This window comes from Cyprinodon variegatus, unplaced genomic scaffold (genome assembly GCF_000732505.1).
Source record: "Cyprinodon variegatus isolate N-32 unplaced genomic scaffold, C_variegatus-1.0 Scaffold1193, whole genome shotgun sequence".
NCBI lineage: Eukaryota > Metazoa > Chordata > Actinopteri > Cyprinodontiformes > Cyprinodontidae > Cyprinodon > Cyprinodon variegatus.
Window position 1 is genome coordinate 144,015 of NW_015151646.1, and position 25,305 is coordinate 169,319.

At 38.6% G+C, this 25,305-nt stretch overlaps 1 protein-coding gene across 5 annotated transcripts in view; it reads right to left on the reverse strand.

Moving 5' to 3' along the window:
• Positions 1-817: 817 nt before the first annotated feature.
• Positions 818-25,305, reverse strand: part of LOC107102049 (SH3 and PX domain-containing protein 2A-like) — a 70,637-nt gene continuing 46,149 nt past the window's right edge. For 3 of the 5 annotated variants that reach the window (XM_015401210.1, XM_015401207.1, XM_015401206.1), the window contains 8 exons: positions 23,671-23,784; positions 17,913-17,996; positions 11,249-11,366; positions 8,212-8,615; positions 8,069-8,083; positions 7,795-7,844; positions 7,539-7,658; positions 818-5,657 (listed from right to left, as the gene is read on the reverse strand). In XM_015401210.1, coding sequence (XP_015256696.1) covers positions 3,645-5,657; positions 7,539-7,658; positions 7,795-7,844; positions 8,069-8,083; positions 8,212-8,615; positions 11,249-11,366; positions 17,913-17,996; positions 23,671-23,784 — 2,918 coding nt within the window. In that variant the 3' untranslated portion in view covers positions 818-3,644. The remainder of the gene's footprint in view (positions 5,658-7,538; positions 7,659-7,794; positions 7,845-8,068; positions 8,084-8,211; positions 8,616-11,248; positions 11,367-17,912; positions 17,997-23,670; positions 23,785-25,305) is intronic. The other 2 variants (XM_015401209.1, XM_015401208.1) reach the window with 1 other exon arrangement.

The window sequence follows — 25,305 nt, forward strand, 5'->3', positions numbered from 1 at the left end:
TTTTTTTTTACAGTTTGTCATCATCCAAACCTTGATGCTTTTGGGAGGCATATGGGTTCATGTAAAAAGGCCAACACAAAGTAGAGCATGAATGTAGAACTTTTAGAAGCTCAGGATCCACATCAGAGACGTTTAAGTTGAGTAAGCAGCTGTTCTGATTCTGGTTTGTCATGATTGTAGAGAAAAAACAGGATCATGAAGATCAATGAGCATGGCGGCATTAGGCTCCAGAACAACCTCCGGTCAAACCATCATCTGTAACCTGGAGCTGTTGAGCCACAAGTGGCTCTATCTATGGGAGCCTAATAGCTTTCAAAATAGTATAATAACATATACCTTAGAAGTTTTGAGAACATCTGAAGGGAATTTTTACAACAGAATATGTTTTCAAGTCTATTTGTCTTGTAATTACCTTGGAAATTATGTGGGTTTTTTTTGTTTTGTTTTTTTTGTTCTTTTTTTTGGACATTAAATATCCTGTCGAATAAAATATGTGTTTCTACTTTATGAAACATTTTATTCTTACTAATTTAAAAACTAAGAAATGAAAATAAACTGCTGTCTGTTGTAAAATTTAACAACTTTTCTGCAAAGGAAAATAAGTTGAGTTTCATGAAATGGTCATGTCATTTTTGCAGCTCTAAACAACTTTTATTTAGCTGGACTCATGACCAAATGGCTCTTTGCAGAGCCCTGGTCTAAAAGTTAAGCTACTAAGAAATCAGCGTCCCTCTAAGTGGAGATGGTAAGAAAGAAGAGCACTGATGGTCGAGAGCTGCAGAGATTCAAGGCTCAGGTGGGAGAATCAATCAAGTAGAAGTTTCAACACAAAAATCCAAAACATGAACTAATCTATAACCCAATCAGAGGGGCAATAAGTGGAAATCCTATTATGGGTAAAATCTGTCAAATTAGGGCAAAGGTTCCTCTTCCAACAACCCTTAATATTAAGACTGGAGCTACAATCAAAGCCCATACAGGTACTAAAATGGCCGAGTCAATGTCCAGAGCCTAAACTCCATCAGAAAATCAGTGGTAAGACTCAAGACACATTGATCAAAGAAGCTTGCATCCAGTTAGACTGAGCTCATTTGGAAAGAAAAACAATTTTCCATATTTTTTACAGTAACTGCAATAAAATGTGTTTAACACCTTTCTGGTTATTAATTTTAGGGTTTCATGGCACTAGAAGCCGTTAATGATTGGTTGCTTGTTAGGATGAAAGGGAAGGGCAGCAGATAGCCAGAGGCCCTCAGCTAATCGCTTCTATTACATAGTGTGCTAAGCCTACACCTCCTTCCACGTAGCAGTTATGCTTTACTCTGTGTTGACCTTTCACATTAAAGCCCTGTAAAGATGGTTGTAAAGGGTGACAATAAAAAAGATCCTTTACACTGGAAACCAAGTCCATTTCATTTTGAATCCTTGCTTGAAGGAACCTAATTTCAGTGCCTTGATATCAGGATCTTGTACTTTTAACTATAATGGTAACTCATGAAGGCTGGAGGTTAAAAGATCAGCAAAGCAGGGAGGAAAAGTTCCCTTATTCCTACAAAACCAAACTCCAATTCCATCCATCCATAATTCTTCGTTTCCATTACACCATCCCTTGCGATATAGTATAAAACTCTGAATGAGGCAGAGAGTCAGATCATTCTGATGGGAAGATTCTTTAACAAAGTGAATATGCTGACTGTCAAATCATGCAAGAAACAAAAATCTAAATCTCATAATAAATATGCTTTAAATCAGGCATTATGTAAAGACCAATAAAGCTGAAAGAAGTGCTCGTGATTTGCTAAAGTTGCAGGCCACAGCATAAATAAATGAAAATAAATTAGTGCCCGATAAGAGAAATTAAATAGTAACAAATTAATCAAGTAAATTTAGCTGCACTTTGATTAAAAGGAACAATAAAGATTTCTTGGAGATACTCACTGACCAGCAGTGCATTTTATTTTTGCACTGAGGTAGCAAATGATGTAGTACCTCACAGCCTCCACAAGAGGTCTCTGTTTCACCAATTGTACCAAAACAGCTGACGCAGCATTGGAGCTGAAATATTTAAATACTTAAACAAAAAATATGTAATAAATAATATGCTGAGTACTTACTGCATCTTTACATTAATGCACCATAAAAAAAATGTTTTAAAGTGCATTAATTTCACAAAACAGAACAACTTCATTCTTCATTATTGCCGTTGTGTGATCACAGAGCAAAGAATAATGGTATGGTTTTGTTGAAATAAACTTTGAGCAGTTAATGTACTTTGTTAAGGATTATGATACTGTCCAGCAGAAACATAAATAAAATAAAACACACATGTAGCCTAAAGGGTGTGATAGAAAATGTATTTCAGCAGTCTTGAACATCAGTCAATAAATCTGTAAGTTCAATAATAACTCTGGTGGTGGGATATTCATATGATGTGTTTTTCCATAATTGCTAAGTTTTATTTAAGGAGATTAAGAAACTTTACTGAATAAAAGCTTCTAAACTAATATAAATGTAAGAGAAACCAATATTAAATATCTTGATATAATGTTTCCTTGGTTTTATAATTTTGTGAAAACAGCTCAAGTCAATTCCAGGAACAAAGTAAAAGTGTCCTTATTTTAATACTCAATGCGTCCCAATTTAATCCATAAATAATAGATAATATAGAAAAATATGTTTCTCCCAATGAAAAGAAGCTCCTCTTTGGTGTGTTCACATTTTGGTGTGTCCCTGGGATATTTTTATTTCTCACTTCCAGCATTTATTTGACATGTTGCACCAACAGCAGCTTTATTTTATGCACATAAAAACAAAAATACAATCAGAAACCAAAATATCCTGGAGCTAAAACTCTTTTTAAAGTAATTATTTTGCAATGGGTTTTTGGTCTTAAAGGAAAAAGCTTTTATATATAGTATATATCTGAAGATCATCACATCTTTGAGGAATGTATTCATCGCTTTGTGCCAATTTGTGCAAACATAAACATTTTTTCAACCCTTTTTGTTTGTTCAGAGTTAGCTTGAACTTCAATCAGATGTTTCAAGACGGCAGAAATAATTCTCAGAGGAAGACTTGCATCAAACGCAACAATATAACAGAGGCATTCATGAAAAAACAAAATCTCCTTAATGAATTAATGTTCTTCATTTGGTTCATTAGGCCAGTTATTGGATTCTGGACAGAAACTGTTTGGACTCAATAACGGATCTCTGAATAGCTAATGGTAATACTCTTGGTGGTGTTCGCAGGACTATGGCACTCATTGAAAAAAAAAAAAAAAAGATTTGGTTGATTCAAATTTCTGCCGCCGGGTGGTCAAACACAAAAGGCACTTATTGGCCATTGTTATCAGCGAGCCAGTATCCTGCTTGGCTTTAAGAGGTTTCGCTCTTCCTCGGTACATCAATGTCCTCCACAGCCTTGCTGCCTCAAAGGTCTTCAAGTTTTAGGTCTAGTTTCTCTCATTCTCTGAAAACTTATCTGTAAACCAACACTAAAAAACATCCCTTCCATCTCCTTCTCCTCCTTTTCATAAGTACATTATCAAGGACATATTGCTTCAGGGGGATTGTGGGTAACATTCGTAGGGACTCTCCGCCCCTGGCTTAATGAGGACATCAGCTGTAGTGAAGCTCCTGGTTCTATTTTTTCCGCTCCAGGTAGTTAGACGGGACCCAGCCCTTGCGGGGCAGCAGGCTGTCCTGTACCTGGCAGTACCACCATCCATTGGGGTTTCTCTCCAACACCTCCAGATATGTTCCTTCAGTGAAACCCATCGTCTCCTCGTCGCCACGGTAGTCTGCGATGGACACGTACACGTCCCTGCCGAGGTTGTTGTGGATGAGCTGGCTCTTCTCGATGGGCTTTGGGCGCACGGTGGACACGGGGATCCCGTTGCGCTGGCTGACTCTGCTCAGGGCGTCCGGGACGTTGTTGGTGCTGAAGGCGCTTCCTGAGCAGCCCAGTCCGGAGCGCTCAACGGGCCTCGTCTGGCTCTCGACAACGACGTGTGGACGGACGGTACTGAAAGAGGCATTCCTGCGAACTCCAAGAGTTGCTGAACCGGAGCTGTAGTGGTCGCTTCTGCCAAGGGACTCGTTTCTTCTCAAGGAACCGGTCATGTAGTGGGAATCCTTAGACGTCTGTGATGTGGTCACAAAAACGGACTGGGGTCGCACCGCCACCTGCCGTACGCCGTTCCTCATCCGTACACCTCCGTTTACCAATCCAGAGGGCTTAGAGAACCCTCCTGGGGGCTTTGAAGGAATTGGTGGAGAATTCCCTCTCAGACCTTGGTGCTGCTGGGTTAGACCCTGAATGTTGATGTTGTTCAGAGCCAGAACATGCTGCTCATTCTTCTCCAGGCTGTTGGACTTTTTGCCCCCGTTTCTCTTTCCGTTCGAATCCAACATGCTGACATCAGCCATCTTCTTGACAGGTTCAAGGTAGTAGGAGGGAGCCCAGCCCTCCTCTGAGCCCCAGCGGACGTACCACCACCCACTCTCCTGCTTCTCCAGAACCTCCACCTCCACCCCGGCTGGAAAGCTGATCTCAGAGTCCTGGACCTTCTTGTAAACATCTACAGAGCGGTACACAGCTGGGCCTTCCACGTCTGAGTCACCTCGGCTCCCTTTAGAGTATACAGAGGACAGATCAGACGTACTGCGGGAACACATGGAGCCCTCTGAGGAGATGACAGAGGCTGTTTCCGAGTCGTCTCCACGGGTCGGTTTGAGGCTGTGCCGATACTGACTGGCAGGCCTTAGCTGCCGTCTCAGAGAGCTGATGTCCATTCTCTCAGGACTCTGGGGTTCTGACTTGGTCAGGAGGGGCTTAGGTCTGACAGAGGGCTTGGGTCTGGTGGACGGGCTTTGGCCAATTCTTGTTTCCACATCTCGTTTTAGGGCAGGACTATTCTTTATTCCTCTACCCTGTTCGTCGGATGAAGAGTGAGGGCTGCTGTCCTGAGACCGCATGTCTACATGTCTGCCTAGAGTCTGGCTTCTTCTGCTCATCTCTGGGGTGACGGTTTTCCTGGATAAACCAGCTAAAGGGGAAGATCCAGAGGGTTTCCGTGGGACTGTTGAGGAATGGTAGCTCCGAGGGGAACTGGGTTCGCTGGAGCCTTTAACTCTGGTTCCTTCACTCCCACTGTTCAGCCTGAAGCCGTCGTTTTCATAGATACATTCCTCTTTACTGACCTCCTCCACAGACCTGAACGAGGTTCTCCGATGAGCGAAAACCGGGGACGCTTTACATACTGGAGCCGGAGCTTTACTTGAAGGAGGGGAGCTATGGTACTTTTCGGTGACCGCATTGTTGGTTTTCAGCTCTTGAGAGCGCTCGTTCTTCAGAAACTCAGCGTCAGATTCGCCCTCACATCCGACTGCAGGGATATCGTATTCCGGTTCCTCAAACACTTGTCTGCCTTGCTGCTCTGGGGCTTTAATGACAGGATTTTGATGTTGAGGAGCCTCCTCAGAGTCCTGTTTTTTCACCGGAGGAGCTGGCGGGGGAACCTTGGGTCGAGTCAGAGTGCTGCTCCGTCTGCTGAGGTTGGGCTTCTTGCGCTTGTCGATGTATGAGCAGGGGGCCCAGCCCTCCATCTCCCCAATCTGCACATACCACCAACCTCCTGGGTTCTTCTCTATAACCTGCAAAACAAACAGAAACCTGTTTCAAAGTAGTCAAAGTAACTTGTGATTATAAACATTTCTGACACTCATGCAGATAAATATCTTTTTTATCATCTGATCCACTCAGTAATTGAACAAGTTGTCTCTTCATAAATATGCCTAATGCAAGACAATTTAAGAAGAGCTGCAACAGGAACGATTAATTTTTCTTTTTATTTGTGTAGAATGGAGACCTCCCTTGGTTTATTTTATATCTATTCTTAGAATATCTGACCTTTAGTTATAGGGGTTTTGTTTACATCTCCTTCCTGGGATCTGGGAGGCAGATTTTTTAGTTATCAATGACTAAAGTTAGTTAGAGTGACTCAGGTTATCCTGAGCTATCTCTATAGTTATGCTGCTATAGCCTTAGACTGCTAGAGGACATAGGGGCCACTTTCCATCAGTCTGCTTCATTTGGTCTCTTTTTCTCATGTTCTGCAGTATTTGTTCGTTTAAATCCAAAATTTGTTGTTCTTTCTGCTTTTCCTCATCATAGTAGCTTCATCTGGTCTGTTCCTGTTTGGCTGTGGAACCATCCTGGAGAGAAATATCAGCTGGGCTGCTGCCATCAACAGCTCTGCACTGCAAAAACGATCTAGAGATACGGTAAATAAAAAATTCCTTAAATTATGTATATTTACCCTTAATTTGAGTTGTGACTAAGAGGATTTGCCAATGGAATGACATTTTTTACTCTTAAAATAAAACAATATGCACTTTAAATATAATATGCACTTTAAATAAGACAATGGGATTGATTTTTATTTTTATTGCAAAGTGTCTTGTTACATTGGCAAAGTCTCTCACTTACCTCAAAAAAAATGAACTTATCTTAAGAAACAATGAGTTATGTAGATATAAATTTCTTGCAGTGTGATTATAGAATTGTTCTCATTTTTTACTGCTTAGTCCTGTTTCTCACACCTGGTTTTGGGCTCAGCTTGTACTGTGACTAACTCTATTTACTTCCTTTTATCCCGTCAACATGAACACTGGCTTAGAACTCACTCGCATATCGTACATGTTTATTTACTAGACAGAGCCAACCATGGAGCTAGTTTAGTTTTACTCTTTCTAACATAGAAAGTATGCATAGATCAGTGCTTCCATGTTCTTTCTGTATGTCTGCGTCTTTTTCCTTGAACCATGAGTCAGCAGAAGTCCGCTGACACTAAGGCAGGTTCCAGTGGAGGTTTCTTCCTGTTAAAAGGGAGGCTTTCCTCTCTACTGTCACTGCATAATTGCTGTAGAGTCAACAACAAAGTACATGTGAATATCTACTTGCTCTACAAGCTCATTAAGGATGAACAGATCCAGCAAAGACTGGTAGCAATCAGCTGGTTTTCCTTAGATGGACATTTTGAACCAATATGTCTGCATAATTTGATTTGTCTGTATAAAGAGCCTGCAGATGAAATGTGTTTTAAATTGAGGCAATTGAAATTAACCTAATTCATTCAAATTTCTTGGATACAATAAAGTTTTTTTTGTAAAAAACAAAGCAAACAGTTCAGAAGGGAAAAAAAACACATTCAGACAAATCTTCAAATCAGAAAGCTAATTGGTAAATGGGTTAAAAAAAAAAAAATTGGCAGCACTAATATCCTATTAAATGCTAATAAATTGCCTGAACAGACGACCCCCATGATGTTTAATGTGTTTTTTTATAATCCCAACTCCTCCCATAAACCCCCTGAGGTATCTCAAATGGTGTCTTTATCTTTCTGCCCGAGTCTCCACAGAGAAAACTCTCAACCTGATCCCGTTAAACACGTCTCAAGGTCGCACACAGCTGACATACATATGCAATCAGCTCTCTCTCATCTCTGCAGCAACACTCTGTATCTGTCCTCTTACATCAGCCTTTTGTCCTCCACGGAAACTGATGCCATCAGAGATGGAGGACTGGAAATCTGCTATGGTGTAATACTCTGCTTCCACAGCAGGGGGCTCTGGTGGCTTGGGTAACTGAAGGCCCTAGGAAAGGGTAGAGGAGATGGACCCACTCAACAAAATGTAAAACTGGTTAAATTGTTTATCTAGTAGTCAAAAACAAAATTAAAAAGAAGAATGTTTGTATTTCTTTGGTTAGGTTAGTAGTGATATGTCTCACCAGGTTGGCTTCTCTTCTTGGAGGAGGTTTCTGCCTCAGATTTGGAGACCCTGAAGAACATAATAAAACTTCTCAGTCTGGCCAGAGTAACAGAGCAGCAATTAAACCAAGAAAAAAAAAAACAAACCAATACATTCGTGAGCCAATCTTAGTTTTTTAGAGGAATTAAAACCCACAAATCCTCAAATAATCATCAGGTTAGATCTCCATGCAGGTTAGCATAGCAAACATAAATCCCTTTATCACCATTATCATGTACACAAGTCATTCTTACCTACAGCTTCGAAGCCTACACAGAAAAGATGGCATCCATTATTTTTACACAAAAAAACAGCCCCTACTTTCATTTTACTGAGGGTCAATAAATAGATCGAAGTAAAAAATGAAATCGGCTTCAGCATCCACAAAAACCCTCACCTATCTCCACTCTGTGTGGAGCCACTCGTGCTACAGCTGGGGACCCGGGTTCTCCTCTGGCTTTATTCTCACTGAGAGCAGAACTGGCGGCTATCCCCAGGCAGGGGCTGTTGGTGTCCCGGCCGGCGCTGAGCCTCCTGCCCGTCTCAGCATTGATTTCGGAGTTGTAGGGCATGGGCAGGCTGATCTCGCTCTTGTTGATGTGGCGTTCCAGCGTGGTGCCTCCTTCTGCGTCTGTCTGGATGTCCTTCTCGCTGACCGACTTTTTCTGCAGCAGGTTGCTGATCTCCATGATGTTTCCGATGATCTCCACGGGGCCTGTCAGGGTCTTTTTGCGAGGCGAGAAGTCATCTTTTAGTTTCTTTAAGTAGGAAGCTGGGGCCCATCCTTCTTTCCCTAAATATCTGTTGGAGAAACAGACAAAAAGATGTTTTTTTTATTCCCATCTTGCTGATTGTTTTTTCTTTGTTAATTAGAAAAGCTCTGCAAATAAAGTGTATGTAAATAAAGCAATTGATGCTGCATGTTCTTTAGGAGATTGGTTATAATAAATGTCTCCGTAACACTGGGTTACAATTAATACATGTCATATAAATTTAGTTAGAATGAAAACATGAAAGACAAGAGAACAAGGAATTAAAATAAAGAAAACAGTTTTATCTTGACATCAGGATGTGACTACATGGGGGGAAAAAAATCACAATAATTCCCACATTTTCACTCAGAGTAATGAATTTAATGTATAATTGATTATAAGTAACTATTGCACAGGGTATTAAATAGTAATTGCAAACTTGATACACATAGTTTTTAAGAGCCATATAAATAAAGGTTACTTGGCTTATAATGCACCACATCATTGGTTTACTTTGATAAAATCAACTACAGGTATTCAGAAAGAAAAAGATGTAAAGTCAATGTTGAATTATGGTCAAAATTTGATTTTTGGTTAAGATGGTGCATCAGCCATCAGTCAATCACCCAATTTTAACCAATTTGACTTAGACTTATACTCAACTTTATTTATCCTTGGGAATACTCCTTCAGGGAAATTCAGGTTCAAGCAGCTTATGCAGAGTACAAAGAGTTAAATTAAGCTGCAATTAAAGATAAAAATATACCAAACAATATAAAAACAGTGCATATAGTACCAAAGAAGGAATATTTTTCCCTCAAATATAAAAATATCTACTAAGTAGAGAGCTAAGGGAAGACTACAAAGTAGGTGACTTGGGTTATTGTACTTGCCCTGCAGAAATGCATTGACCTTATAAATAAGGGAAAATTATACAGACTACACAGTAGTTGACTTGAATTAACTAATGTTTACAAAATTGATAAAATACCAATGATTTAAATGCCACTGTTTAATTAACATTGAATCAACATTATACCAAGCTATAACTGATTATTTTAACATCTGAAAAATCATATGGTGTTAAACAGCTATCAGAAATTATAGTCGTCTCCATATCACCAATATTTGTTGCTCAGGGATGCGTTGCTGCCTGTTTTGACCTTTGGCTGTTATGTTTCTCCCCATTTGGGACTCTGACTTTTCAGTTTTCAGTTGTTCTGTTTTGTTCTTTGGTTTATTTTCCGTCACATTCAAGCAGTCTTTAGTTACTCTCTGTTGTCTCCTTGTGCTTGTTTCCTTTCCACTTGGCTTACTTCTAGTTAGTTCCACTCACACCTGCTCCATATTCAGCTAATTAGTCCATCCTTTGTTCTGTTCCCCTTAAATACTCCACCTCTGCAGTCACTCAGTGTTGGTTTGTTGTGTTTGCTGATTCCTGGTCTGTCTGATCTCTGGATCCCCACTAGAGTTCTCCTTGACATTTTGGTTATCTGCATTTTATTTCTCAGTATTTTTGGATTTCTGCCTCAGTTGCCTATTAAGTCTGCAAGACTCAACTCTGCCTCCTGATCTCTGCATTTGGGTTCTCAAGCAACCTCGAATGTCTTATCGAAATCTGGATGCCAAGAATGACTTTCAGATCTCCATATTCCTATTTTTACTGGTTGTAATTTGTATCATTTTGATCAGAAAGAAAGAAAATTCAGATCTCATAAATACATATTCAGTCATAAATGTCCTAACGGCCTCTTAAAATTTGTAAACTTAATTCTTACTAGTGCAATTTTGTTTTGTTTTTTTGGGGTTTTTTTGCTTTCTGAAATTCAGTTTCTGCTGCAAAAAAAAAATATTTTAGTAAATCTGGTTTTACTATTCCATCTAGGAATGTGATCTTGATCAGGAAGAAACTTTTTTTTAGTGATAGACAAATGAAACAATAGAGAGGAGATATCTTTTAAGAAATATAAAAACAGCCTGCCATAGAGGACTACATATAAATGAAAGCATTAACTCATGCAGCAATCTTCTGCTTCTCCATATTCCTCTCCTTTGCAGCCGTTGCTCTGTCTTTTAAACACTATCCCCATTTTTTTGCTATTTCCGCATAAAAATGTTTAGTTTGTGTGAAAAAGGCACTTCCTGTTGCCATAGTGACTCGTCAAATCTGTACTAAAGTAAGGAAAAGAGAAAAAAAAAAAGAGCCGATGGCTGAGGACCAAAAAGAGGACACTGATCAGCAGCGGATGAATTGCACAGTTGAACAGAAAGTTTCTGATGATGCTGGAGCTCTGAGAGCGGCGATCCAGAATTTCGACACAAGATTGTCTCCCACTTCTTTCACAATAAAATATTTTACCTACGCCAAATTAATTTGCTTTAATATGAACTAAAATTGGACACTTAAAAGAAACAGGTATATGTACAATTATCCAGAAGATAAAAACATTCACCTACTCTAAAAGTTTGTAAGTAGGGTAAGAAAATATTAATAGTAGTTAAAAAGAAAAACTAATCCTAACAAAGTTGGTGTATATTAACATGTTTTAAAATACTTCCATTATTAAGAGCAGATATATGGGTGTAAATCTAGTGCCCTCAAGATCACAGAGGAACATCCCATAACCCAGTTTATGGTAACAATCATCTTCAGACAGGTGCATTTCCCTTTGGTTGACTCACCTGATGTACCACCAGCCCTCCAGGTTCTTCTGGATTACCTCCACGGTGACCCCTTTCTCAAAGCTCACTTCATCCGCCCCCTGGCTGGTGTACGGCTGGACAGTCAAATATTTCTCCTCTGTTGATGAAGAAGGGTAACGAGTCAAAACAAGAACAAAAGATTTTACTTTTTGGAGGAGAAATGGTCCTGCATTAAAAATTCCATCTGGTCAAACTCTTTCAAAAGTTGCCCTTTTTATAGAGGATTTACTCTACATTGTGTTTCTTATGAGATGACATTTCTCTTCAATTTGAATTCATACCTAAGGGCTGAAATGTTACTTCACAAATTATTACACAGGTATTACTCCTCTCTCAGGCTCTGCTAACACTTAAAGACCCTGTAAGGGAACGACGTCCCTCCATGGCTCTGATGGAGGGCAGGCAAACATGAAACAAAAGGAAATATTATTTTTTTTTAATCAAATTTATCTTTTTATATTTTGATTTATTACATTTTTATTTTTTGCTAAACAGATTTTAGTTTTTTTTTTTAGTTTTTATTTGTTTAAACTTTATTTTTTAAGATTTTTATATTTTAAATACTTTTTTATAAAATAATTTTTATTAATTGTTTTTTTTTTTCAAATAACATTTTAACATTTTATAGCAAAATGTTAACAAAGCAAGTAACATTTCCTCTGGAGTTCTGCATGAACATTAATAACATTTCCACTTTCAATCTGTGATTAACAGCGAGTTTGTTTTGGGCTTCAAGTGAAAGGAAATATGAAACAAAATTTGAAAATATTGTAATTACTAAAACTCAGTTTAAAAACAGGAAACTTTAAAAAAAAATATGTCAAATGAATAAAATTTAATTAGATAAATATAACTTTGGAAACATGTTTGAAAAAATCTGAAAATAAAATAACTAAATTGAGAAAAAAGCAAAGTTACTCTCAGAAACTCTTTTGGTTTAAAATGTTTTTCAAAGCTTCATTGCTGGATTGGATCTTTTCTTAAATGTGTATGCCAGCAATTGACAGCATGCGGTCTACTACCTCTTGTGCTCGTCTTGGTTTTATTCAATTCAAAGTTTTTCATAGAGTCTGTTTCTCTAAGTCCAGACTCAGTGAAATCTATCCAGAAATTGAAGACAAATGTGACAAGTGTCAGGACTCTCCATGTCATCTTAGTCATATGTTGTTGTTTTTTTTGCCCTGACCTGGCTGCTTTTTTGGTCTGGTTACTTCACAGTTATGTCTGCTATTCTCAGAGTTAATCTGCAGCCTTGTCCACTGACTGCCATATTTGGAATTTCTGATTCCTCAGTTGTATTAAATTCAATTACATCCTTAATTGCAAGATGTTCATTATTATTACACTGGAAGTCTGCTAGATATCCCTCCATCACCCAGTGGCTTAAGGACATGGTGTTTTTCCTTAGACTTGAGAAAATTAAATATACAAAGAGAGGATGTACAGACAATTTTTTCCAAAAATGGCAGAGTTTTCTTTCTTATTTTTCAAATTTGGAGCTCCTACCTAATTTAATATATGTGCCTGTTGCTGCATTTTGCTGATTTTTTTCTTCTATCATTATTATTTATTTAATTTTTCTGCTGAACATGTTGGGCTGAGACAGGGTGGGAATGGGGTGTTTTGTTCTCTCCTTTTATTGTTCTTATTTTGTTTTGTTTTTATTGTTTGTATATGTAGTAGGTGTGACTATTTCAACATGTGTACTTGTGTATATATATTAGAAGTTATACCTGCATAAGTATATGTTTATCCACACAAAAAAAAGCGAACTGTATTCCTTATTGGGATTATCTTACCATTTGCTTCAATAAAAACAATTTGAAAAAAAAAATGTGTATGCCAATGCTTAAATTTCATTGAATTTTTTTTATTTACATTTACTAAACATGTTTTTTTGCTTGCAAACATAATGGAACAAATTTCACTAAAGGATTTCTGAACACTAAGAAACCTGAAGGCTAATCAAATCCAGCCTCCCAGAAACAGATGAGAAAAACATGAAGAGAATATAACTGGTCCTCCAGAGAGGGTGTAACCTTAGCCTGATGGAGCAAAGTGAGTCGGTAAAGGAAGTGAAAGGTACCAGGTTAACTCTAAGAGAATCTGGAGTTTCTCCAATGATCTGATCACGCATAAACACATGAAATCTATTTTCTTATTACCCAAAGGCTCATGGCAGATCAAACATCTATGTGGTCAGATGTTTCAATTAGACCAGCATTTGTTTCCATGAGCCTCAGAGCTCCAACAACAGCTCAGTGAGAGAAGTGGGCAGTCAGCGGGAGTCTCTAAATCAAATTAGGGGTTTAATGGCTTTACAAAGGTCCAAACACAAACACAGAAGAGATTGATTAGTGGTTCTGAGACTGCTGAGATTGATTAGTGGTTCAGAGAGGAGGGGACAGCCTTACCTGGCTGTGACGGAGCACAGGGGGGATCAAACAGGACACATGTGGGCTTATCACAAACAACAATGCTGCATAGAATGGATATATTCACTGTTTATAGCTTTAAAAAAGTAATAACAGTCATTTATTACTAAAAACATTTGTTTACACTTTTCTTTGTATAGATTTGAGCATTTTAAATGTCCTCAGATCTCCATCAGCAGAGGTTCATTAGTTGCTTGAGTCTATTACACACTGCTAATTATTTCTAAAGCTTTAATGGAGTCATTATATTAGACTCCATCCTGTTTGGTTTGAATTAAATGATCATATCCTGGCTCACATCCCTGCTCCCAGATCAGAGAAAGTGGGCGTGTGGTTTACAGGGCAGGCGTAGCGTGGTTACTGTAGGTGCTTCCTGGAGGGGGCGCCTAACCACTGCGCTACATGAAACAGTGATGGAGATTTGTTTTTCAGGACAGGAAGGAGCTGCTGCAAATGGTGTCAACTCAGACACGCATCATCAATACTACTTTGGGCCTGATTTTGATCAAGAAGAGCATTGCAACAATATAAATAGTTCTTACAGGTGGATTCTATATGATATAGAGCAGAGGTCATGGATTAGCGGACCGCTTTCTGGATCCAGATCCACCTGCTGGCTAATCCTGACATTTATAAATTATCCAATGTTGTCAGACGGCAGTGTCTAACTTCACTTGCGCCGCTTCTCCTGTTTGTACGGTAAAGCCCTCCAGCAACAGGCTGTATGTGATACAAATGATCCAATGAGCTGCTGTCAGTCTGGGTTGCTGCTGTTGCTACTTTTAGACACAGCAGGCAAACCTGTGGCAAGCCGGGCGATGGGTAACAATGATGAGAAAACGTGAAAGAAAGTATGGACTGCTGGAAGAAGCGTGGTGAACTGGTGACATAAAAGTGCAATAGCGTGCTCAAAGATGACCCTGCACATTTAGAGTATGTTTGACTCAACCTGCTGCTGTAAAGCAGGATTCTCCTCCATGAACAGAATCAAAAATAAATATGGATTCAGGCTCAAAATGAGCACCTTGATATGTGCTTGAGTGACTTCAAAAAACACTTTAGATTTTAAAATGTTTTATATATTTTTTATATATATATATATATATATAAAAGTCAATATACAACATGTATGCATAATAACTCCATTTTATTTCAGTGTTAAATTCTGTAATAATTAAGTAATAATTAGGTAACAGATTCTAATTAAAAATGTCTCCGGACTTTTACTGGTTGATGATTTTCTTTAACCGGACCCCGCTGATTTTTAATTGGTTACCCCTGATATAGACCCTTTAAAAAAAATTTGTTTTTTACCTATTTTTTAGCTGATTTGTTTTTTTATCTGTTGCGTTTTATTTTTTCGGTACAGCACTTGTGTCAGCTGTGGTTGTTTTTAATTGGACCGGGTTATACTGGCTATACTGTTTAAGTTTAGGCCTTCTACCACCGGTGCTTCACTCATGTTACCAACACTTGCTCTTTGGTGTCAGCTCCCATTAAAACAGCTTTTACTAGTCTGTGGTCCACATAATCAAAAACTCAGTTCCTCTTTCTGAGATGTTCTTGACATCTTGCTCGTCTCTAAGTTTTTCATCCTGGCATAAATTAATTTATTGGGGTTAATGCACCCAAAACTCCAGTGAAACTTAGATTAATGCAACAGACAGAGTGGTGAAAACTTTCCTAACCGAGGAAACACAGATGATTGCATCCAGGCTTGTATTGTGTTGTTTGCTCTGCAACAAACACAGAGCACACATCAGAGCATGTGAACGGAGCCCCGTTCAGGAGGATGTTTACTCATTCGCTCTGCCGCTCAAAGTTGCGCCAGGACGCTCCAATCGAAAAACTCTCTGTGCCGCGTTTCCTATTTAATTATTAATTTATTTTACTACACTACATTAAAAAAGGTAACTTTGCATCCCATTAAGAGAATAGCGTATAATGTATGTATGCCATCCATTTTAAAAACAGGCTCTTACTAAAATGACCACTTTATGTAAACCCACTCTGTATAGTTAAGTATAGTAAAAAAAAAAAAAAAAACACACTTAAATCAAATAAATGTTATTTTACAAATTTTATAATCAATCATTTTTAACTGACATTGTGTGTGCTTCGGAACGAACTGGAGTGGAGCGAAATCCTTTGAATTGAAAACCGCCCTGCGCTCTTCCACTGCTCGCTCCATGCTTGTCTGCACACACATGCCCTGGCATGCATGCAATGATAGTGGGGAGAAATAATTACATTTTTACAGTAACACACCTCCAACAGAACCAGTAACTTGTCCTAAAAACTTTCACTCATTCAGCATGTTCATAAAAGTGAAAGTAAAAGCAGGATTCATTTGAGCTGCAGAGGTATGTCAGTTTAACTGGTACCCAGTAAAGTTTAAAATGAATTCAAGAAGGAGGCCTCCAAGAAGGTTTAATGGCTTCAGTCTCTGCTGGCGACAGCTAGCCTGGTGACTCATTTCAGAGGCACTACAGGGCTGAGGTTGGTGTGATTAAAACCAGTCTCCTGATTGGACTGCAGCCCCACTTTTACACTTTCCCATAAACTCATCTCTGAGCCAAACAGCAATTTTCAGGGACAAACATCTGGTGAGGTAGGGGGCTCTGCAGACCAGACTGAAGAACCACTAAGGTGGATCAGAGCAGAGAGATGCCGTTGTTGTTTAGATGTTCTGCAGATCAAAAGTAAGGTTTATCAAACCTTCAGAAAGCAGGTTAAACCTTGGAAAAAACCTAAATGGTTTAAACGAAGGTTTGTCTGAGCTGTGCTCCCTTTCTTCACCTATAAATTAAACTTCTATTAATAAAATTCAAATATAAAAAAGATGATTTTCACAACTTTTCCCTGTTCTTCAATAAAAACCTCTCCTTTGATCAAGCAGCAACACTGACATTACCCATGCTCACCAAACCCGCTGCTTTAAGGATTCAAGCAGAAACCCGATGCAGGTAACCATATGCTATCCTTCGTGAGCTGAGAAAGGATATAATGGGTGAAGGAAAAGATCAGATCGGGCTCACATCAGGGGAAAACTAATCTGAGCCCTGACTTCCAAATTTACAGTCACTGGTACAACCCCCAGTTATATGAGGGCAAGGATGCAAAGGAAGTGTGCACTGCTGCTGTGTGATTCTAACGGGAAGCTGGTAGCAGAAACAGCTGATCAGTCATGTGAGGTAAACATTCGCTACATCAGAACTGGTTTCCATCTCCTCTTATTTTTTTTAAAGTCCAAAAATCACTTTAAATAAGCGGGGAAAAAAAGTTTTTCGCAAAATTTAGTAAGTTGATTTTAAATGTTACTTGTTTCCATCAAGCTCATCTAATGTGATACTTCAATATGTGCATAAAAACATTGGTGGAAACGCATCTAAAGCGAAGACGTTTGCTGAAATAAGACATAGATTACCAGGCAGCCGTGATGGAGTTAACAGGAGGAGGAAGATGCTGAGTATATTAAAGGCTGGCAGAACAATTTTTGTTATGGAGATTCCTCCCCTGTAGACTCTATTTCCACTCTATTAATTTGACAAACAGGTTTAACTCAGAGACACAAAACCTTCTGCTGAATATTTCCTTTCTACCTTACGTAGGAGACTTGACAGATTGAACAGACCTTCAGACAATAGTTTTGAGAAAATAAATCTCCGACTGAAATAAGTTAAGTGTATCCAATTTTGAATTTACAGTTTTCTTTATAGAAAGTCCTTGAAGATCTCCAGAGCGACTTAGTAAAAAATGAAAACAAAGCCTACAGTAGGATGATTTATGAGGACATAAGATGTAATGCATACAGTAGGTCTTTTACCAACCTATGAAAAAATCTAGGAAAAAAAAAAGAAAAATCACAGAACTTTGCCTGCAATTATGTAAGACCAGCCTGGTAGAGGACAACTGTAACGGACTCGTTTCAACCCTAAATTATATTTCTGCTGCAAGCTCCAATTGAAAAATTCAGCAAATTTCTAAAAATGTATTTTAATTCACACATTCTCACAACTGTATGCAAATGTTAAGAAATCTAACCACACTGTTCCTGATTGAGCCATGTCTTTATGGATTTTTAACTGAATATGTGTGAGATTGCTCTATCATAAGAGATATAAGGTGTATCTTTCAATCTTTGTTTCATTCTCCATTCACTTCTTTTTTTGCAGGTTTCTTGGTGGGGGGCGTGTATGCATGTTCACCTCTGCTCTGCTGGCGGTTAACGATACCACCGAGGGTCCAGCGGCGGTCCAGCCTCTTCAGATGAGCCTTCCTTCTCTTAGTGACTGATGGTGAGCAGCAGCAACCAAAAGACAACAAAAAAAAAGAAAAGTTGCAAATAAGTGATTAGTATAAGAAGCGGTTTGGCAAAGTGAGGAAATAAACTGGTGTTAGGAGCAAAAAAAGTACAAAAATGAAGGACTACGGAGTAGAAACCTCTTTATTCACTGGAAATTGGAACTTGTTTGACGCACTTCAAAGCACAATTTTATGCACTTTGTTTTTTTTTATTTTGAAGCTTTTAACACTTACCGTTTCGATTGAGCAACGTTAGTGTAAACCACATTGATCATTTAGCAAGTACAAAATAAACTGCAATAAAGGTGTTATATAATAATCATTGGGAATGATAACATTTCACTCAGAAATTGTGATATTTTTTCTGAAGGAAAAGTCTCCCTGGATGGTACATGGCTGTACGGAGTAGACTGCCACATAAAGGAGCTCCAGAAAAACCTCCAAAAGCCTCTTCAGGATACTGGGCCATACATTTTTGCAGTGCTCAGGTTCAGAACGCTCTGTATTACGGCATTTATTCATAATGATAATACTATCTAGTTGAGATCATTCTGATCATTTAAATTATTCAAACCAACTCTGCTGTCCAGTAGTTCCCACCGGTTCTCCACATTCCTCCTATGGCTCTGACTGAGGAAGATGATTGTAATAAAGGAGAAATATAAACAATAAGTAAATAGTGTAGTGGTTTATGTATCTCCCTGGCTCTCCCTTCATGTCCCTTTGTCACTTTACTCAGCCACACACATTTCAAATTTTTCTTTATGTATAAACTAAACTAACCTAATCTATTTTGTTATTTGTGTATTTTTCTTTTAAACTAACCTAATCTAAGCTGTAACCCAGAACTTAACTGTCTGTGTGAATGGTGAACTGGTAAAAATGAATCAGTGGATGACTGTGGTGGGTATAGGTGAACTTGTATAGAAACAAGAGTGAGGACCATTTTTTCCCATTTCACCATCACAATAAAGGAGCAATTGTTGCAAAGTGAGGACATTCTGCAGGTCCTCAGACGGTATTTTGCTAACGGTTATGTTTAGGGCTAAGGTTTCAATTGGGTTAGGGTGAGTTATACATTGGTAATGGTAAGGTTTAGTGTTAGTTTTAAGGTTAGGGCGTACAGAGGGTTGAAAATGACTGAAAATCAATGGAAGTCAATTGGAGTCAACACATGGTCCTCACTCTATATAGCAGAACAGACATGTGCAAGTCTGTGATGTGTGTGTCTGTGCCGATGATCTAGATCGATGTGTATGTAGCAAACTACTCTGAATCAATTCCTTTCCCTGTCTTCGAATAAAAGTGTAAATGGAAAACAAAACATGTTTTGAATAGTGATTTTGAAGCATTCAAATACTTCAGTAGTATTGGACCGCCCAGACTATTAAAATTTACTGTTAAACTCAACATGAAGTGTGATGTGATGCGGCCTCACTCGCAATCACTGACTGGGGTGTGCCCAAAGCACTTCTCAGCGACACTTCTGCTTCAAAAGGGTTCAAGCTTTGTTGAGCAGACTGACCCAAGCTTTCCATCACTAGAGTCAAGCTCTAACCCCTTCCTACAGCACTATATAGGTGATACACCCTTTTGTAGGGGTCTACCGGATGAAAAAGTAGCACACTCAGAACTGTCCACAAAGCACCTCAAAAAGTACTGTACATTGATGGTCCCTAGATGTCCTGAGAGTTGGGATTTCCTGAAAAGTAACCAATCACATGCAATTTACTCCCTCGGTTGGTTGTGTCAAAGTTTGATGAGAGCACAACAGGGCCCAATGTGTGCACCCACAAATTGGAAACTTCATGGTATTGAATTTGCAGGCATAAAACATTCATGTGGACAGTAGTTTGTAGCTCGTGTCTCAGACACATGCTCAGAGCATTTGTCTGTTTTAAGTAAAACTGCTTGAATGAGCATTACGTTTGAGCACTTTGGCAGAATCCTGACTTCATAGCTCACACCATAACCAAACTGAACTCCTCTCTCCAGCATGCCTTGGTATCTTGAGGCGGTGACTTCTTTGGGAGAGCTGATGTTCTACTACCACATGCTATTTTAAACAAAATGGCTCCAGGAAGGCTTGTCTAAGGGTAGGGCTGTCTGTTCTGAGCAGGGTACATTGCTTTGCATTATTATTTTTTCAGAGTAGGAGCGCACTGTACAAGGTGAAGAAACCATAAACCTTAATGCCCTCTGGGTATTCACACCAGCTCTAATTTAGAGAAGTTAGAGCCCTTTATAGAGTTCAAGGATTTTGAGGATTTTGTTCTTTAGAAAGAGCAAAGAGAACTAAAAGACAAATGGATCTCTGCAACTGGATTTAAGGTGAAGAGGTTGTTGCTTCAGCTTCTGAAGGAAGCTCTAAAATGTTAACATATGTGAATCAACATAAAAAGAAGGAGATTACCCCCACTCTAACCTGCAGCAGTCTAACCAATTAATCTAGGCCTTTTCTGTCTTTTATCTGTCTTAGAAATGTGGAGATCTAATTAACTGAACAACTTCTCTTTTTTCCCCTCATCTTTGATTCTTTCTTGACTTCCTATTGTCTGTCTTTTCAGCATCAGTCCTGCCCTTTTTTTCTGTCTCTGGTACGTGTCATCGCCTTTCTTCTGGTTCCTCTTTGCCTCAGCAGCAATCCCTCTGTTCTCCGCCTTGCTCTTTTTGACCTCCTAATTGAAATATCAGCTCAGGCATAGAGAGGAAATGTTATTTCGAGGTAATTTCAGCAGAGATGTGCCTGTCGGTTTCTCTCCAGCGCACCAGGCTGTCAGCGGAATTAGGTTACAGACCACATGGAGATAATAAGATGTAAAGGGTGATCTGAGGGAAGGAGATCAGGAATGATGTGTGCAAACACAGAGGTACTAAAAGTGGAGGTACTGCCCAGGTAATATTAAGCTGAGTATTGATTCAGGTCAACGCCAATCTTAGGTCTGATAATTGTAGCTTTGATGAAGTCTTGCATCAATACTTGCTGAGATATTACTCAGCTTTTACTTGTTTTTTTACCCTTCTCTTTCAATCATTACAGTAGATCATGAAAGCAAAATTAAGTTATTAGCACATTTTCTAACCAGAGAATAAACGCTTCTCTCATCGACTGGAACAATCAACAATCTAGCTTTCTGGGATTTTTGTTGCCAATTCACATGAGAATTTGTTTATATAAAGAAAGGAGGATTTTAATGAGTGATGAGAACTCAACTTTTTTCAGATTATAAAAGACAAAGCTCAAAACTGTACAATATGCCATAATTAAGAAAGTTGCTTATACAAGCTTACTGTGCCCAAACGTCCGCACTAACCCCTAAATCCCTCAATCACTATATTGAGCGGGGACTGTATAAGGGACTTTAAATTGAACTCAGTTAACTGACCGTTCAGACAGATGATCACTACTTTTTACTTTGTTGGTTACATAACTCCTCTTTACTGCGCGGTGCCTGCGCCATCTTTGTTATTAGTCGTTGCTGTCGGTTAGCAACAGCGAATATATCTGCATCTTCTGAGGCATTTCTTTTCTTCTCATACACTTCGTAGACACTTTTTCTCTTACGACCATTTTCAGCCATTTTCAAAGAACCGCGGTGAGGAAGGTGAGCTTCAATGACTATCTGAAACCGTAGCTCACCACAGATATACGCCTGAAAGTGAGCATGCTCAGGAAAACGTAGCTAACGGGACGAACTTGTAGGATTGCCTTATGTAAACATATCACCAAAATAATTGACAGTTAGAAGGACCACTTTAGATGATCCACCTGGAAATAAAACATAGTCCTCTATACCTTTAAGACGGCTTTCCTTCAGGGAAGGGCAGAATACCTTCTGAAGCTGAATACAAGTTTATCAGAGTCACCAGTCTTTGGAATAGATTAAAGGCAGACCCAAAAATAAGAGCTCAGTGGAACTCAACCAAAGGCAGTGATGTTTCAGTGGAAACTGTACGGCATAGACTACAGGAATCTGGTTTGAAAGGACAAGTATACACAAGCTAAGTACCACTATGAAAGCCAGACAGAGTTTGTTTAAAGATGAGACAAAGTTTCAAATTTTAGCAGATGTTTGGGGAACGCTTCACTCCTGTATGTTTTGTTCCCACAGTTAAGTACGGTGGAGGTAGTGTGGTGGTCTAGGGGTGTTTTAAGCAAGAGGTCAGACCCATGATGGCACAGGTACTCTACATGCCATTCACTGTGGACTGTGTTTAATGGCACAGCCGTTCATAATACAGCAATAAAGCACAGAGGTATTCAGTCAAGAAAGATTAGGAGTAAAGCTAAAGATGAAGACTTGGCTAAACCCCTGACCTTTACCAGAACAAAAAGGTACAAAATGAACTTGAAAAATCAAGAATAAAGGACCCAGGAATTCTGCAAACCTCTATGATGTTGACAGAAAGACAAGTAGAAATTTCTAGTGACAATTGGATTTCAAGAATGAATGGAGTTTTTTAAGCAGTTATAAAAGCTAAATGAGGCTATTTGTTGGGTCGAAAATTTAAATGGTTTATCAACCACATTATATATGTGTTTCCCCAGTTTAGTTCTCAGTTTATTTTGTCAATGGTCCTATTGTGATTAAAAATAAACCAGGGCTATATTGTGAGTTTAATTTTGGCAATCAAATCCAAACAGAAAAAATTTGAGTTGAGTCCAAACTTATGACTGCTACTGTATTTTGTATACACCTTTTCTAACTACAAAACTCCGAAGTTATCTGTATCAGTTAAGTTAACAAATACTTTAATGACAGTTATGAAAGGTAAAACATGTTTTCATGGATTTGAAAAGCTTTCTCCAAATTTGGAAAACATTCTCTGTATATACCTAGTAAAAACTTCCTTCAAAGATTAATCTAGCTCTAAAGTGTCTGACTGCTATACATTATTTGAAATTTAAGATTTGAATTTATGAAGCATTTAAAGACAAAAAAAATATGTATGTTTTGGTTTCTCCTGTTAAGGAGCTGTCATTATTCTAGCCAAAAGGGGTTTGCGGGATCTGCAAAAACCAGCAAAGTGTGTAGCGAGAGAGAAAATGTTAATCGGAAGGCAGTTGACATCCCAATAAACTATTGCAGCATTCTGGATTTATTGCAGGAAATAAACTGTTTGCATTCAGATAAAAGTTTTATTAGGATTTCTGAGCAGCAGACATGTATGCAAACTTGTGTGTTTGCACGTTATATATCTCAATGAGTTTCCCTCACTCTAAAAGCACAAAATGGGGGGAGTGTTGTGACACAGTGGTGAAATGCTTCATGTCAGCACTCAGACTAAACATTTGGGAGAAAAGGGTCACAACAAAACGAGGTTCCTGCACAGTTGGAGCCTCCTGGGGAAACTGGGAGGAATTCTCTCTGGTGCCAAAGTATTGCAGCCTGTTTGGCTGTTGTCTGGTACCCTTTCACCATAATGCTGCGACTACAGCCTCAAAGGATCCAAATGTGTGGCTGGAGGTGTGTTTAGGATTAACTTTTTAAGGCTGTTTTCAGCCTCAGATTTATATGTGGAAAACAAACACAGGAAAAACATCACGGTTGAGAAATGTCTGCGTCTTCCATGCAGACATTTCCCCCACAGCGAGTCTGCCACGCTGACGTTTATGTGTTTTTGTGCTTTATGACAGTAATAATGTTTCAGTGCACAAACCTTCTCCGGTCCTGGAGGTGGCCAGATCTGAATCGTCTCTGGTCCCATTTTGGGAGTCCAGGTATGTGGCCGGGACCCATCCCTGCTGCTCAGATGTGCTGACGAACCACCAACCTGGGAACAGAAACGCAGAGCAGAGGGATCAGATACCAACACCTAATATTTTAGCTGATATACATTTGATTTACTCTAAATAATAATCACTGTTCTATTGGGAGGCATTTTCAGCATCTTGTAGAACCAGCTTCAGGACCCTTGATGTTTATCATATTTAGTCCCATTTCACCTTGAATGTCCCATTAATAATAGTCGCAAGTTTTTTAATGGGACAGCCTTACCAACCTTCAGCAGGACAAAGCTTGTGTGCATTCTCATGTTTATGTAATCAGTTTGGATGGAAAGCATCTGTGAACTTTAATTTTTAAGCCTTGCCACACAGTCTCAGCAGGATATGTCTGGATTGTGACTGGGTCATGAGGCTCCAAATGGGTCACAACAATCAGTTCATGCTCCTTCTCTCGTGATTTATGCTACTGTACATTCTCTCCTACTGTGGACCCGTTTTTGTAGCTCATGTAAACTTTTATCACTCTGAGGGAGGAACCAACCTGAGAAAGTAAACTTTCTGTAATCCGCTACTTTTCAGGAAATCCCGCCTCTTTATACATTACGATTTACTTCCTAGTTGTGGCTGGTAATGTTAGCAAAGCATCTTCAGGCTAATAGCTGTTCTCTTAAAGAATTAAAATTGTTAAGTGAAGTAATGATTAAATAACTTAGTTTAGCTCAGATATGAATGTATTCTGACAGCAGTATTCATATACTTTAAAATGATTCATGTTAAAACTGGAACTTTGTATGAGCTAAGCTAATGGCAGCTTCACTGATTACACTGAGGAAAGTGAAGCTTGAATTAACTCCGGTTAAAAACTGAACACAGAAATTTAAATTTTCAACTAGTTTGCAACTACTGCTATTTCCCTGTTATGTACAGCTTTGTGTTTATAAATTGTGGATATAAAGTCAGATTTCAACTCTAAAATGGAGCACTTGGTCAACAGACATCAATACATTGACGCCCAATCAGACGCTGCTGGGAGCTATAGGCTGAAGAGGCTAGAAGGCAGCCATCTTGGGTCAGACCATAATTCAGACAGTTGCTGTCAGAATAAATAGGAGGCAACTCATATGTGATTTTAATAACATGTAAGACAAGTCAATGATAATTTCACAATCTCTTACATGTCATAACCTCTTGGAAAGTAAAAAACTATTTCTAAGACCTTTCAGTTAGATTACATATTTATATTTAGAATCAAAACCATTTAAATGTCATACTGGATATAATATGTACATGAAGTTATATAATATATGAAATGTTGTTGGTTGTATTAGGCAAAATATTATATATTTTGCTATTAGATATTAATATTATAAACAGAAACAAATCTCACACACTTATGTATACATATATATATACACACACATACATATATACACACACATACATATATACAAATGCATGCATACATGTACATACACATACATACATATACGCATACACACATACATACATATACGCATACACACATACATACATATACGCATACACACATACATACATATACGCATACA